The sequence below is a fragment of the Catharus ustulatus genome, chromosome 6 (assembly GCF_009819885.2).
Source record: "Catharus ustulatus isolate bCatUst1 chromosome 6, bCatUst1.pri.v2, whole genome shotgun sequence".
Classification (NCBI taxonomy): Eukaryota; Metazoa; Chordata; class Aves; order Passeriformes; family Turdidae; genus Catharus; species Catharus ustulatus.
The window spans coordinates 58,848,426-58,864,315 of record NC_046226.1 but is presented as its reverse complement, the minus strand read 5'-3'; the positions used below and the strand labels follow the sequence as shown (position 1 = coordinate 58,864,315).

At 42.4% G+C, this 15,890-nt stretch overlaps 1 protein-coding gene across 3 annotated transcripts in view; it reads left to right on the top strand.

Annotated features, from left to right (window-relative positions):
- Window positions 1–15,890, top strand: part of GALNT18 (polypeptide N-acetylgalactosaminyltransferase 18) — a 179,917-nt gene that overhangs the window by 71,109 nt on the left and 92,918 nt on the right. For all 3 annotated transcript variants that reach the window (XM_033062516.1, XM_033062514.1, XM_033062515.2), the window contains exons 3-4: window positions 2,895–3,087; window positions 12,120–12,286. In XM_033062516.1, coding sequence (XP_032918407.1) covers window positions 2,895–3,087; window positions 12,120–12,286 — 360 coding nt within the window. The remainder of the gene's footprint in view (window positions 1–2,894; window positions 3,088–12,119; window positions 12,287–15,890) is intronic.

The following is a 15,890-nucleotide window of genomic DNA, read 5'->3' as shown; positions in this document are numbered from 1 at the left end:
AGAGTCTCTCTTAATGAGCTTCAAAGGCTTTCATGGACATCAAATCAAAGTTATTAATTAAATGATTGTGTTAATTGATAATAAATGAAATATATGCTTTCTTCAGAGGTTGTAGAATGAAACAGCTATCAGACAACAAAATGTCTATGCCTTATTATCTCAGTGATGTCTTTTGGTTTGGTGTCTCTGACTTACTTTATACAATGAGCAATAGGAAGAGGAGAGTGAATTTCCTTCTTAGCAGCCGGTCAGTGAGATCAGATGAACTAATAAATTTCTATAAACATTAATTACATAACTAGAAAGTGTGAGAATGAGCTAAAGAGACAAAGGTGATTTTGGAAAGCAGGCTGTGGGGTTTTTGGCTCAGGTAAGCAGTGTGTGACCAGCTCCAGGCTGATGCCATGACCAGCCAGTCTTCTGGAAGGAGACTTTGGCCCAGGTGTGCAGCCAGCTGACATCTGTGTAATAAATCTCTGCTACTACTTGATTGAACTGCAGGCTGTTAGGAGGCAGTACCAGGCTCTGGGTGCAGCTATGTGGAGTTCCTGCAGGGAGGATCTCCTGATAACATCTGCAGTCCATGCTGCAGGTAGCAGCCTTCCTTCCCACAGGAGAAATGGGACTGGTCTCTCCTGTCTGGTACTGGTGAGCAGATGAATGTGCCTGCCTTGTGCTGCTTGTGGGTCAGCCCCGAGTCTTTGTCCCCACCATCATGCTGTGCTGCAGGAGCCTGCCTGTCACAGCTCGGTCCATGACCTGCTCATGCAGGCCAAGGCATCAGGTGCACTTGTTGACTACTCAAAGGGCAGCTGGACTCATTATTTTCATTGTTTGTGAGAGGGTGGCTGAAGAAAGTGGCTTCCCCCAAGGGTTCTCGGCCAAATGAAGGAAAGAATGGCTTTGTCATCAGAGATGTGTGCTTAATTCCATTGACTGGAATTGGAATTGAAAGTTCCTCTAATGTTTTTTTTTTTCTTGTAGAGCAGTGTATTGAAATAACATGTTTGCTTAGGACACAAAAAAAATTTCTGCATTTGGCAAGAGGTTTAATAGACCTTAGTCTACTAAACTAAATGCACAGATATCCATTACTGGAAAATCTTAAACTGAGATACAGCCTGGATTACTGAGCACTTTTTCAATCAGAAAACAGCAAGAGATTCAGAGATTGCTTTAGGAAGTACTCTGGCCCACAAAATCATGAGATAAAATTCAATATATGCCTATGTGAGTCTGTGAAGGCAGTTATGTCTGGGTTGGCTCTTCATCCATGAAAAGACAGCCATCTGTGACCTTCCATGCTGCTGTGATTTTTGAACTGGTATTCAAATGCAATTCTGTCTTTTTCAAGTTTAGACCCTCTAAAATGATCTGAGTTTGTCCAACTTGCACAGTTGCCAAGCTCCTCTCTCAGACATTCATCTGTGTGGTAGCAGGGCCTGTCAGAGTAGTTTCCTCCTTTGACTGAGGGTTTAGTTTGTCTTTCATATTTGAAGAGTTGGAGCTGATTCCCAAATTCAGGCTGGAAGACAGTAATTTGTCAAGTAAAGAAACATGTCATATTTAGAGGTTGGAACATAGTGTAGGAAGCAAGCACCATTAGTTTCCTGTCAGTGTTGTCAGGGAACAAAGGAGAACATCTTGAACAAATCAAATAACCTAGTCTTCTCAATTTATGTTTTTGCATTTTGGGTTCTTTTTAGTAGGAGATCAAAGGCTGCCTCCTGGCATTCTTTGGGAGTTGGGATTCTGATGGCATATTCTGCTAGTACGTAAACTGTTGTCTGTAGGTGTTTCCATGAAGCTTCAGTCAGCTCTCAGACCTGTAGGTGACTCTGGCTGCTGAGGAGGACTTCAATTCACTTCAATTTTCCTAAGTTTCTGTGTTTGTAAGTACAGCCCTTTAAAAAGGAGAGTTCTTAATTTTGTTGGGTTACTGTTAACATGACTGTTGGTAAATAGTAAGAACTTCCAGAAAAAGAAGATTATTTTTTTCTTTGCGTGGCTCTTGATTTTGACAGATCAGAGTCAAGTAAGGCATTTGATCTTGTTTTACTGCTATGCTGTGGATTGTGAAGTGTTCACAGAAACAAGGTTCTCTTGGTGAGATGGTGTGGTCAGCTGTGATGTGTCTGTCACAGAGAGCTCATAGCCACCTTGAACAGACTTTCTGAGCCACTAAACATAGAGAATGAATGCTGTGATTCCATTGCACTGGAGTTCTTCCTAAATTCAGTTCTAGGTGTATCTTTCCCCCTCCTCTCTGTTTGGCACAGCAGCCAGAGGTGTAGCCTTGTGAAATGAAAACCTTTTCTAATCATGCAAATACAAAGTGGTGATCCCAGTAGCGTCATCACACACACGTGAATATGGACTAAAAACTCAAGTAGGCTGGATTGGCAGACTGGAACATGAAGTTATTGGTTTGCCATTTAAATATGGGTGCCTAGCACTGTGAATTTTCTCTGTGTTGACTATGTAGTCTTAAAGAACGTGTTTTACGCACAGACTTTGGCCATTTTGTGCATTACATACAGATGCTTTGTTTTTCCCCTCCAAAACTTCAGTCTTTTCCTTGCAAGATAATCCAGTATTTCATCTTAGTATATAAAAGCAAAATAACATTCTTTTCTGAATAAGGCTCCTGCAGAACTCTTAATTTATTTAGAATTATCAGTCCTGGCATTTAGTCAGATTGTGATAAAAAATAATTGTTTCTACTTAACTTGATTTGACAATTAAGTTTTGAGCCTTACATGCTGATCGTCACACCGATGCGAGAGTACCTGAGGGCAGGTCAAGGGAAGACTTTGATGCAGCAAGTGGAGCTAGAGTTACATTTTTTAAAACAGCAGATCCTTATGGTTTCCTTTTGTGTTTGTGTCTCACAGAAGCTCCACCCAAGCTGGAGGAGAACCCCGCGGAAGCATTCACAGACTCGTCCCTGTTTGCGCACTGGGGGCAGGAGCTGAGCCCCGAGCAGCGGCGCCTGGCCCTGAAGCAATTCCAGTACTACGGCTACAACGCCTACCTGAGTGACCGCCTGCCGCTGGACCGGGCCCTGCCCGACCTGCGGCCCAGCGCGTGAGTGCAAAGCGGCCTGCTGGGCTGGGGGCCATGCTCCTTCTGTGGGGCCGTGTCCCTTCTGTGGGGCTGGGCTGGGGGCCTGCTGGGCCATGTTCCTTCTGTGGGGCTGGGCTGCGGGCCTGAGGGCCATATTCCTTCTGTGGGGCAACCTCCTTCCCTGTGGGGCTACCAGCCGTGTTCCATCTGTGGGGCCATGATGGACACCCTGCTGGCTATGTTCTGCCTGTGGGGTCATGTAGGGCAGCCTGTCAGCCCTGTTCCACCTGCAGGACACACACTGTGTGACCCACCAGCCCTGTTCCACCTGCAGAACACACACTGTGTGACCCACCAGCCCTGTTCCACCTGCAGAACACACACTGTGTGACCCACCAGCCCTGTTCCACCTGCAGGACACACACTATAACCCACCAGCCCTGTTCCACCTGCAGGACACACACTGTGTGACCCACCAGCCCTGTTCCACCTACAGGACACACACTGTGTGACCCACCAGCCCTGTTCCACCTGCAGGACCCACACTGTGCCTGCCAGCCCTTTTCTACCTGTGAGGCTGGGATCTGCCTGCCAGCCCGATTCCACCTGCAGGCCAGGTACAGATAGCAAGCAGAATGAGTCAATTCTATCAAACTGAAGGCTGACAGATGAAGGCTGTACGTTTCAATTGTCTTCTGAAGCACTGCTGGGTCCCATGTCAGTCTTGTTAGAGACCCACTAAGTATTCATTAACATTTTTTCAGGATCTGTTGGATGCTTCATCTCACCTACAATTTAATTTAGATAGCAGGTGTGGTTTGTCTGCTAAAAGAAGAACCTTTTAATGCTAATTTTCAGTTTTATCAGGTAATCTGGCTAAATAAGAGCTGCTTTCTTTGAAAGCCCAGAACTGCCTGATCAAGGTCAGTGGGCAGGTGAAGCTGGTGAGTTTTAGTGGTGAAATACATCTTTGAGCCAAGCTCTAAAAGTCCAGGGCCTCCTTCCCTGGGCAGGTCTCTGCTCACAATCACAGGCAGGGTTATTCCACAGTGGGTGGGGAAGTGCATGGGACCAAGGGAGGGAACAGCCTTCCTTCCCTTCAGTGCCTCTGCAGCTCCTTTGGGCAGCACTGTTCACACAATTAATGCTCAACCTTTTTTGAAGCCTTGGTGATACATCTGATGCTTTGAGCAGACAGCAGAAATAGGTGGAGGGAAAACTGCTTTTTTTGCAGCTCGTTAAAAAGAGATAATTAAAATAAATATGCTGGGTATTTAGTGACTCAAATGTGATCTTATTCACTTATTCTAACCAAATATTTTAATAACTAAAGTAGTAGTGCATTTTTCTGCACATTAAGTTGATGCTGCACATTAAGTTGATGATAACAAAAATATATGAACACCATCCCAGGCAGCACTTTAGCAGTATCTGTGCTATATATATTTATATATTGCATTATAGAAACATTTTCTGTTGCCGATTTGCTGAAATGCTGACTTCAATGAAATCAAAGTCTGTGCAATTGTATTTGTGTTCTGGTTCAATCAGTTTAGCAGTGCCTGTAGGGACAGAGTCTCCTTTTTGTTTTTTAATTGTAAACTAATCCAGAGGAATAAGAAATCTTTTTATCTAGACATCAATGGTAGAAATGTTTCTGTTCTTATAGGTCTTTTGAAATTACTCTTCTGAGTGATTAAAATATAATTTTTTTATAACTATATGTTTTAAAAATTAAAAATATATCGAAAATGAATATTACTGTGGCTGAAAATGAATTAAGGTTAGGATTTTAAAAGAAATTCTAGTTAGAAATGAATCATGAGCCTAATTCCTGTGAAGGTTTTGATCCTTTTCTGTCTGTCTGTCTGCCCAGAAGCATGACAGACATCATGGCATGTTCAGGGACACATACACACAAAATAATGGCTTGGGTAGGGATAGCTCAGGCAGGTTCCCACAGCCCTTGGGCTGTGTGGCAGGCAAGGACTGACCCTGAGGAAATGAACTGTGCTGTCAGGCAGCATCAAACTGTTTGCTGTATCTGCAGCACCCTGTGGAGTGCAGAGATATAGGTGTTCTGCAAGTCCTCTTGTTGAAAAAAGAATTCCTACTCCTGACAGCAAAATTCTCATTTGTGTGAGAGTACATGCATGAATGTTGTGGGGGAAAATGTCAACCCTGTGAGGGTATGTTTCCAGTGTAGTAATCAGTTTTTGGGATTTCTAGCACCTGGTTTGAAGGCAAGTTGCAGGAGTCACTTCCCAAGTCTGTGTAGCTGTATTTAAATTATCCTTGGGCAGGTGCTGGGCTCAAGCAGCACATGTGAAAGCCAAGGACAGCATGGTGAGAAGAGAGTGAGCAGCAAATGCCATGGAGACCAAGCTAGCCAACTTTGCTGGACCTCAGTCAGTTGGGGTAGTTCTGTTCTGAGCAGAAATGCATGACAGCCACAGGTATGAGGTACCAGAGCAGCTCTGGGCAGAGTTAGCCAAGGTCTCACCAAGCTCATTAGCCTGGATCTAGCAGTGATTCTGCAAGAGCCAACAGGAATTCCAGCAAAAGCTTTGATAAAGGAGTAGAGCTCACACAGTTCTGTCTGGGCTAAGTGGTGGTCTGCCATCTGTACTCAGAACCTGTCTGTGAAGTACAGGAATTTGGGAAGACAACAATATTTGCAAGTGAAACCTAAGGAAATTCATACATCATTAGGCCCAGCAGGAGAATTAAGTGATTTGCCAAAACTGTGATATTACCCCTTTTATATCATACTGGTATGACTCAGCTTTGACCTTTCTGACTACAGTGCTCTGAGGCTTCACATCAACATATCTTAGAGGGGGAGCTCAGCATGTCTTTACAAGGTTCTGCAGAGAGAAAGGCCATTCCATGTGTATAATAACACCAAATTGCAACGTGCAGCACTGTCTAGGGTTGAGGTTGTCAACATTAATGCCATGACAAAAGCAGAGGACACTTGGAGATTGCTGAGCCACAACACAGATGGAGGAGAGGGCGGGAATCCAGCCTTGCCCATTCCTTCAGCGTGAGGGGGCAGTAGAACACATTTAGCACTCTGAGCTCTGGCCTCTGCACAAAGATCATACATTGGGTGGAAACACCCAGCAGAGCACAGCTGGGTCAAGCTGTGCCAGTGGTCACCTTTCAGAAGGAGCTCCTCATGCTTTAGGTACTGCAGAGTGCTTTCTGACCCTCTGTACAGCCATGAGCCTCCTGGCCCTTTCTGAATTTGGTTCCTTTGCCCTGTGGGTGTTTGTGCTAGCACAGGGTGTACTCAGCACAGTCCAAAATAATCTCTTAGAAGTAAATAAGAGATTAGCTGCCCTGGATACTTCAACCTTCTGAAGTAATCCTCACACCCTGAAGTGGGCTCAGTTTTTGCAATGCTTAGTAGACAGCGCAGGATTTATTGTCCTCTTTCCTGTGCAGAGAAGGGCTTTGGCTATTTTGTAAGCACTTCTTTCAAACAATTCATCCCTCCTAAACTGATTATTTAGAGGCTCAGTTTGGCAAGGGACAGTGGTAGAAGCCTTGAAGACAGCAAAATTAGGTTTGTGATAAAATGGGCACAAACAGAGCAGGCAAGAGGTCCCCTGAATACAGATGGGACTACAAGGAAGAAAAATCAATCATTGACTGGTTGAGGAGACCAATGTGGTTTGGGACAAAAGTTGTTTATGTGTGTACACCTGTCCAAAATGTCCATCAGTCTTATGGTGGTAAACACAATCCTGGATGTAGCGTGCAGCAGGTTTCTATAATTTTTTCTTTATTAAAACTGATGTAAAAAAAGCATAAGATTTCACATAGTGAGGTTCAGGCTGGACCATTTGTATGTAATCTCTACTTCTCCCCAAAAGCCAGCTCCTCCAGACTTGCATTCCATAAACCTTTGCCCCCACATGTTCCTGTGAAGAGTTCTGTTCTGCTGGGTTTGTGGTGGTGATGGATGTGGCTCCTTGGTAATTCCTGACCGAGTTCTTTTGCTGCTACTGCTAAAAGAGAACATTAATATTGCTTGTTGCTTCCGGTGTTTCAAAGGAGTCATTTAAAAAGAGCACAAAAGCCTGTAATGTATTGTTTTGGAGAGAAGTCCTAAAATTACTAAAGTTTTCAGCATTCTTGTTAAACACCTAACATTTAATTCTGTCCTAATTTTTAATTCTGTCTCTTTTACTTACCTCTCTACCTCTGATTCTTCTTTTTCTTATCTCACCTTTGCCTTCAGAGTGGTTCTCACAGCAGTAGGAAGTACCTGAGCAGCCACCCTGTGGGACCCTGAGCTGAGCTGTGCTTTTCCTGTTGATGTGCTCCTCAGCTGGCTGCTCTGGAAGTGTTCACACCACTGGCAGTGGTACCAAACCTGCTCCAGTCTGCAGGCTGCTCTAACAACCCATGTTAATGATGATGTACACTTGTACAGGGAAAAAAGCCTTTTTTTTAATGCTAACCAACCTGCAATTATTTGCCAGAGTTTTAGCGCTATTTATTTAATTTATGCCAGAATGTTTTTTTGTTTAAGTCCCATATATTTTGAACTTCTGTTTGCCATTTTGGCTGCGGACAAAATGTTACCAGTTCTTGAAGAAAGTACAATTCTGTTTGTGCTTGTGCTTCTGAGAAATTCTCACCCTGTTGGAACTAAAACTTGCTTCCGTGTATGTTCCTAAAACAATACTTGAACTCCAAATGTTTTTAGTAGCATCCAATAATTGCATCTTGCATTATATGCTGTAAGTTTTTTTCTAAACAAAAGCAAGAGTTTTGCTATTGTTTGATGTGATACTCTTGGTGAAAGTTTTTCAAAATTCGCAGAAAATAATTTACGTACATATTTGTAGAAGGTCTCAGAGATAAGTTATTAATACAGGAAATAATTTTTGGTTTGCTGCTTTAGTGCATAGTTTATGCTAAACTAATTTTAATGACTAATGACTGGCTAAATTGAATTATCACAATGCATGGAGGAATAGAGTTGTGTTCTGGACAAATATTTGAAAGAAGCCTCATAATATATGCTACCCTCCATTTAGCAGAGCTGTGCCTGAAATAGAGCTGCAGGAGTTTCTCTGAATTTCTGGTAACCATGACAACTGCTATTTGGTGCCATTAGCCCGGTGTGATGGAGCAGGGTGGGCTGCTCACGCTGGGTTTTAGCTTTGAGTGACACTCACTCTGCAGCTCTGAATGCTGTTTGGAGTCTGTACCTGCCATTCCGTGTCCCCAAGTTCAGTGTCCCAGGGTGAGCCTCCCGTGAGATGGGCTCACACCTGCACTCCTCAGAGGCAGAAATTTTGTTTGACCATTTCAGGCTGTGCATGGATTAATGGTAGGGCAGGGAGGCTGGTTTGTCATCTACAACCCTTTTTGGAATATAATTTCTCGCTAGTTTCTTGCAGTAGTATATTTTACATTTATCTAGAGCTTAACTTAATTGACAGAGGAAGAAAAACCACCAATATTTAAGGAAACAACTTCTTTGAACTATTTTCAGTGTATTTTTATTGCTATTCAAAGTATTTTCAAAAATCCCTCTGTTTTTCTTTAATAGGTATCTTATCTCACCAGATAGCTTCATTTTTTGCTAGAGTTTCATTTTATATTTATACATTGTACTGGCTGATGATAACAAGTATTGCTGTGCCAAATTAGACAGCTAAAAGATGGATTGGCCGTAGATTTGTTTGCTGGACCATTTTGTATCTATTAATCTTGGCTGCAAGCACATCACTAAAGTAACAAGCATTGTGGGTTCTTTAAAGGGTAATACTGAAGATTATTTTGGTAGGTTTAAACCTGTTAACTAGCTCATAGTGTATTTGAAGACAGATTTTCAAAATTTAGATGCATACACACCATTTGGCATGAGCAGGTCTGTTTTTCAAGGACCTGGATCTGTAATGGTTTTAGCATCTTTTGGAAAAATTTCAGTGTTAGTATTTAAGAATTGTAATGTGATTATAAGTATAGAGGCCTCCCAGCCACTCTGAGCCTGAAATATGCATATTGGAAATCCTTTTGCCAGATACCACTTAAACCTGATGGTCCCTAAAACTCATATTTGTCAAAGATTCACCTCGGGTTTGACAGTGCTCAGCCCAAGTAAATTAATGCCTGCTTCAACTACTCTGTCATCTGGGCAGGAGTTCTAGAGGTTGCTTTAGATTTGCATCCCAACCCTGTCTGGGTAGGGAAAAAGCTGTTGCTGGGCAGCTGGCTCTAGGGGACTGTGCTTGAGCAGGGGATGGGCAGGATGACTTCCCCAGGCCCATTGCAACCTCATCCATCCCATGATTGTGTGGCATCCCTGTAAATTGCTCTGACATCTGACTTGCAGGCTTTGGGAAAATGCCTTTGTTTCTTCTGCCAAAGTGTCACTAGTGAAAAGGAAATAATAAATATAATAAATATTAGCTTGCAAAAAAAGAAAATGTGATCACAGGAATTTTTGTGGCATTGCAATCTAGAAGACTGAACATAGCCATGAAGAGTGGAGTTTAGGGTTTAAAATGCACAAACATCCCTTTGAATGTGTGCTACAGGTCCTTCCTCCGAGGAATTTATCCGAAACATAAGGTTAGAGACACTTGGTATCATTCCAGCTTATTTAATTGCTCCACAGAAAGTGGGATGACCCTGAAAAGAGGGGCTTAAAATAATCACGCCAAGCTGGCTAGTAGTTGGCTCTCAGGGGAGATCAGGGGAGATTGAACTCGTGCTCCCTCTGTCCTAGCTGAAGGTTTTAACTCCTGCACTACTGGCTAAAAGAGAAAAACAGTTCTGCCTTGCACCAGTTGTCTTCTGGAAGAAAAGGCAGCTCCTCTTGCCTCTTACTCTGTAGTGCTTTATTTGGCATAAACTGCACTCCTGGATGCTTTAAAGAAAACTTCATCCTGATGCTGGAAGCTGTCTTACCAGTGAATAGAGGATTAACACCAGTAGAAATACAAACTGATTTGGGAAAGTAAGTTTGGGGTTGTTATGCTGCAGAAGATTGAGCCACAAGTGGGAATCAGTAAATCCAAAGACTATTTTAATTATTTCCCTCTGGTATGGATGCTGTGGAACAAAAAACTGTGGATCTCTGTGACAATGAGGTTTCATATTTGTTTCCTAAAAGGTGTATGAACTAGGTTATTAAACACAAACTGTACACTTTCTAAGACTTGAACCATTCCTAGTTTTTCCAGACTCTGTTTTCTATGTCCTTACAGTAATTTCATGATTATAAGCCACACCATTTTGACTAAAATTTTGGTCTGAACCCCAAAGTGCGGCTTATAATCAGGTGCAGCTTATATATGGACAAAGAACAAAAAGTTGCTGTTTTAGTTTGGAGGACAGGTGTCTGCTGAGAAAGGCAGGAACTTCTCTTTGAAATGGAGAGTGTAAACCCCCTCCCTCCAAATTATTATAATTTTGAAATCAAGGGGCTCTCAGGCAAAGATATGGGAATTAGGAATAAAAGTTCTTCACTAGGGAAATTAAAATAGAAATACAGTACTACAAAGAAACAAACTCCAAACCCTGACAAAGTCAGAGTACAACCTGACACCCTGTCAGGCAGGGTGTTGGCAGCAGTCCCATTAAATGGTGGCTGCATCCTCCTGCAGTGACAGATGTGGCTCAGTTGGAGCAGTGCTCCTGTACAAGGTGCAGTTTCCCTCCGGAGGTCCAGTGGTGATGTGGAGAAATCCGGTTTTCCTCTGGAGTCCAGTGGAGAAAGGGGCTCCCTTAGTGTATCAAAACCTCTGTTTTTATCTTGGTAAGAAATGTTGGGCTCTTCCCCCTGGCTGGAGCAACTTCCAATGGGATGCAGTAATTTTATCAGTCCCACAGTGGGACTCATTAGCAGAAAATGACTGGCTGGAGGAAGGATGGGTTGTGAAAAGATAAAGAACAATGCCCTGCCTGGTTTCAATGGATGGCCCATTAGCAGAATATCTACCGTGGAGATAAGGATCACTGCCCCCACCCTCAACAGATGGTGATAGAACAGATACCTTTTATCACACTCTGTATTGTAACCCAAGACCGTTGCCGCCACCCAGACGCGTGGCTTATAATCAGGTGCGACTTATAATCGTGAAATTACTGTTTTTGTACAACATCCACCACATGAAGATGAATGCTTTTGTGATACTTCTCTGTATTTATTTGCTACACAAATTTTCTCTTTGAAGTGAAGAACAGGTTTATTTAAGGAGTCAGATTCAAGCATGATGTAAAAATGCTGAATCCATCCATGCTTTCTGTATGTAAAACGTTGGCTGTTACCTGTGCTTTCCATAGTTTCCAGGGGACCTTGGATGTAGTGAGCTGTGGCATCTGGGGAGGATGGCCTCTCAGGAGGTAGAGAAAAGTATTAACATCAGTCATTTCTATCTAAAGTCTATCTAAAAATGCTGCCTGAGTCAGCCTGTGCCTAATTTCATCCTAGTAAATAGTTTTAGATCTGAGAAAAAGGTAGAATTTTTTGTTGTTCAGAAACATTGCATTAAAATGCTAAAAGCTTCACAGAAAAAAATAGTTCATTTTACTCAAGTTGTGGTTTTATTAAAAAAAGCAAGTATTTTGCTGACAGTGTAAAAAGGTAAAATGGTAAAAGCTTTCTACTCATAGAACTGAGAGATTTGAATCCTTTTAGGAAAGAAGGAGGTGAAAAAAACACCAATTAAACACTTTAGGAGCTTGAAAGTTGTGGGCAGCACTTCCATACTGTTGCTTCCATAAGCAAGTTGGAACGTGGCTGAATGCCTATTTTTGAAAATGGAAAGAAAAATTCACCAGGTTCTGAGAGTATTCCTCTTTCTGATTAAATGCTTGACTGTGCTTACAGGTAAGTTTTCCACTGCTGTGTGTGTTTTTTCTGGCTGCACCATCTGTCTTAGCTTTAGCAGCACGCTGTTCTTTGGAGCTGTATCTTTTAATGCATTCTTCCAGCTGGGAGTAGATTTCTCTGAAATGGCTTTTGTTTGCATTATGACTGCCAGCAATTTACATTTCTTCTTTTCCTCCACCTTTCGGTTCAGTTGCAGAAACCTGACGTTTCCAGAGAGCCTCCCCGAGGTCAGCATTGTGTTCATCTTCGTCAACGAGGCGCTGTCGGTGATCCTGCGCTCCATCCGCTCAGCCATGGACCGCACCCCTGCTCACCTGCTCAAGGAGATCATCCTGGTGGATGACAACAGCAACAATGGTGAGAGATTCTGCTGCTTCTCCCTGCCCCAAGGCTGGCTCATACCAGGCAAACCTTGAATCCTGCCTCTTGCTCATCCTCTTGGTCTTCCCAATGTTGTCTGGGGGTTTTCTCCCTTCTCCATCCCACACTCTTGAACTCTGCACGAGTGGGACACATTCAAAAGTGTGCACAAAAGATAGAATGTTTGAGGTGTCTGGTTGGCAGAATTTTCAGTGCAACAATAGATTACTAGCAAGTTTTACTCTTAGAGCTTCAGAGTGTTTTCATGCTCATAGGGTTTCTGCCCTTCTCCTGCTTCCACAATATGATTCCACATGTGTACTCTGTTTTATATAAAATGTCTCTCTGTTTTTTTACACTTCTCCTTGAGATTTCCATTTCCCTGTCCTCATTAGCAGCCCTTACCTTACTGCTTCTCTGCTCTCTGTGCTCAGATGTTGCTCTCCATGATCTCAAGGGTTGCACTGCCCGTCTCTGATGGTTTGGTGCCTGCCAGGGTGTTTGTCAGTGGGGCCATGCTGGGCACTATTTACAAGTCTTACTGTCTAGCAACTTTAGTGATGAAATTTTAATAAGAACAGAATGCTGAACTTAAAGAAAAATTCTGCTGTGCTGGGGGGTTTAATTCTGAACTGCTGAAATACAAGGAGAATCGGAATTTATCCTGTTGAAGGAAAAAGCTGAATAAAGTGCTTCTCTTATCCTTGCCATCACTGCTGCTGTTATCTGGCTATATCCCTGTGGCTAAATCCTGTGACTTGCTGCTGATCACAAACATGTCTCAGATTTGTACAAAGAAACTTATTTGGAGGCAAGTAAATCAGTTCCCCACCCCAGGATATGCACGTCATCATATCCTCTTCTGCTGACTGTGAATGAAGGAAAAACTGCAATCCTGACTCTCTGAAGTCCACCCCCATCTTAACAACCTTGTGTAAGCCTATGACTTAAGTTTTGTCCTCTCCCTTATGCAACACCTGGCAATTTGATAGGAAATAACACAGCATGGAAACAGCTTTGGCTGGTGGACTTGGCTGTGATTGTGTGAATCCAATCCTGCACCTCTCAAACGGAAACTCAAGGAATCTGAGTAGCTGCTGCAGGGCCTGAGGTCTCTGGGCATTGATAAACTGGCCACAAAGGAGACATAAAAGGAGAGAAATAGTCTGGTGGAAAAGAAGTGGCTGCTGGAGTTTGAGTCTGCCATTGTAGAGTTGTTAGGCTGTTAGTGAAGTGGGCACATTGCAGAGCAGTGTCAGAAATACCAGTTTCTGAGTGCCTGCCATCACTGGGATGAGCTTGTTAACAAATACTCTCAGCACTGTGCTCTAACCACTTGTCAAAATTATTCTTTTTCATTATTTCATACCTAAAATAGATCAGAAATCACAGGATTTACCTTTCAGGAAAACGTGTCCAGCCATATTTTTTGTTAGTACCAGTATTGGTACTGTACTGTCTAATATTTTTGTGATTTGCTGTGCCTTTTATTCAGGCTTGCCTTTCTTACCCTCCAGTGCCTTAAATCCTTGGGTTCCTGGCCCCAAGCAGAGAGACAGAAATTGAGAAGGAGGTAACCTTTGGTTTGGCTGCCTTGGCTTGGTGTTACATGTCATTTTATACAAAAGCACTCTGTGCAGAGCTATAGTTAGTCTCACAGAAAAATTCAACCCTCTACAGGATTTTATGCTACTCCTCTCACCCTTTCTCTGGCATCTCTTCCCTGCAGTATAAATTAGATTTCTACAGTCCTCTTTATCCCATAAAGTATGCTGAAGACATGGTAATAGGCATATATTTGGAGCAGATGGATGTTTGGAACAGGAGCGATTGTAAAGATGATTTATGGGCTTTCCTACTATTAGTTTAAATCTTGAAATATTTATTTTAATGCTCACTTTTCCTTTTACAGTTTTCTATTTTCCATTTTTTCTCCCTTCTAGCATTGCTGAGATGAATCCTTTATCTTTAGTGTCATTCTGTGTTTTTGTTAGTAGCTCTTTAGCTTGCAGGTGTTGCTGCTTGTAAGATAAGTGGGTTACTCTGCTTTCCCTGGGATGTTACCTGAGGGGGCAGACACTTGGTTTGTGCTTGCAGTGGGCTCCAGCTCTGCTTCTCACAGGGATCTGTCAGAATCCTGATTGTAAGTGGTATTTTCACTCTCTGATGTTGGCCAAGGATGGCAGCTTCTCTGACTTGATGGAAGATTTCTTTCTGTGGTGCCACAACCATGGGCTTCACATGACACTGGGGGAAGTGACTGGAGAGAAAAAGTGAGCCCAGAGATCTGGCACAGTCCAAATGAATGAATCCCAGTTTTCTGTAGACCTGTATTTTGGAAAAGAGCAGTGCAAGAACTAGATGGTTTTTCTAAAATTCCAGAAGGCTGATTTCAGAAACCATTTATTCAAGTTTAGGGCCAAAGTCTGTACATCTGTCTTGTATAGCATGTGCTACAGTATTTTATATCATGTACTTCCAGGTATGTCAAGCAAATTATCTATGGCTTTCCCTAAACCTCAGTGCAGTTTTTCAGGTTCCCAATTATGTTTTGGGAGACCTCAATTAATCTCTTTGTGAAGTTTCCCTTTTTTAAAATAAATGTTTGGAGTTAGAAAACTGTGAAAACTGTGTGTGCCATTTAAAAGCAGAAAATAGGTTTTTCAGGTCCTAAAATGTTGATCCTTTGTTTAGTAAAGCTGATTGCATGGCTTGACGTGTGTATTTCACCATACCATCTTTTCTGGTGGAATTCTGATGAAGATTGCTCTGAATTGTTTCATACATGCTGATAGGTACATTAGTAGTAGAATCTAATTTATTTGAAGGGTAAAAAAGGCACATTTCAGTGACTGCCTGTATGCTGCAGATTGAGAACAAAATTATTTGTGTCTCATTTGGGTTTTAGTCGTGTTGGTGACTAAGCAACTGCACAGATTTCAGATGTTTTACTGTATTTTAAGTGTCAGAACAGAATCTTTCCTGTTCTCCTCAGTAGTGCTGTTTGCTTTGCAGAGATAATGCACATATAAATTTACATTTTGGCAATATAATTACTTAGTTTTTCATTCAAAAGCAGCACAATTTTATTTTTATTTTCAAGAAGAGGCTTAAAATTTAAGTGACCACACCCATGGCTGCTGGTGGTTAATTGGACCTCAGGAACATTTTTAGAAGCGTTGCCTGAGCTGAAGACCACTGGAATTGTGGTTTATTTGCTCCTGGTTTGTGGCATCCTGCCTTCTGGGGACAGGTTGGTGACTTTCTGTGCTGCTGGAGCCCTGGCTTGGCTTTGGAGTCTTTTTGCTGGCATTGAGCATCACTGCATTACAAAGTTCCTTTTGAGGGTATTTCCAGATGATTTGAAGTCTCTAAAAGTCCTTGTGAGCCATGATGAGTTCAGCTTCATGGGGGAGTGGTGGCATTCGTGTGTCCAGAGTATGCCTTGCAGAACTGAACACTACAGCAGTAATTTCCTCGAAGCATTAGTTATGAATGAAATATTCCTACATGTTCAGTGCAATGATTCTCATTTTGTCCTGAATGCAGCTATTGAACTGCAGTAATAATGCTGGATATCCCAGGATGTGAATTTGACATC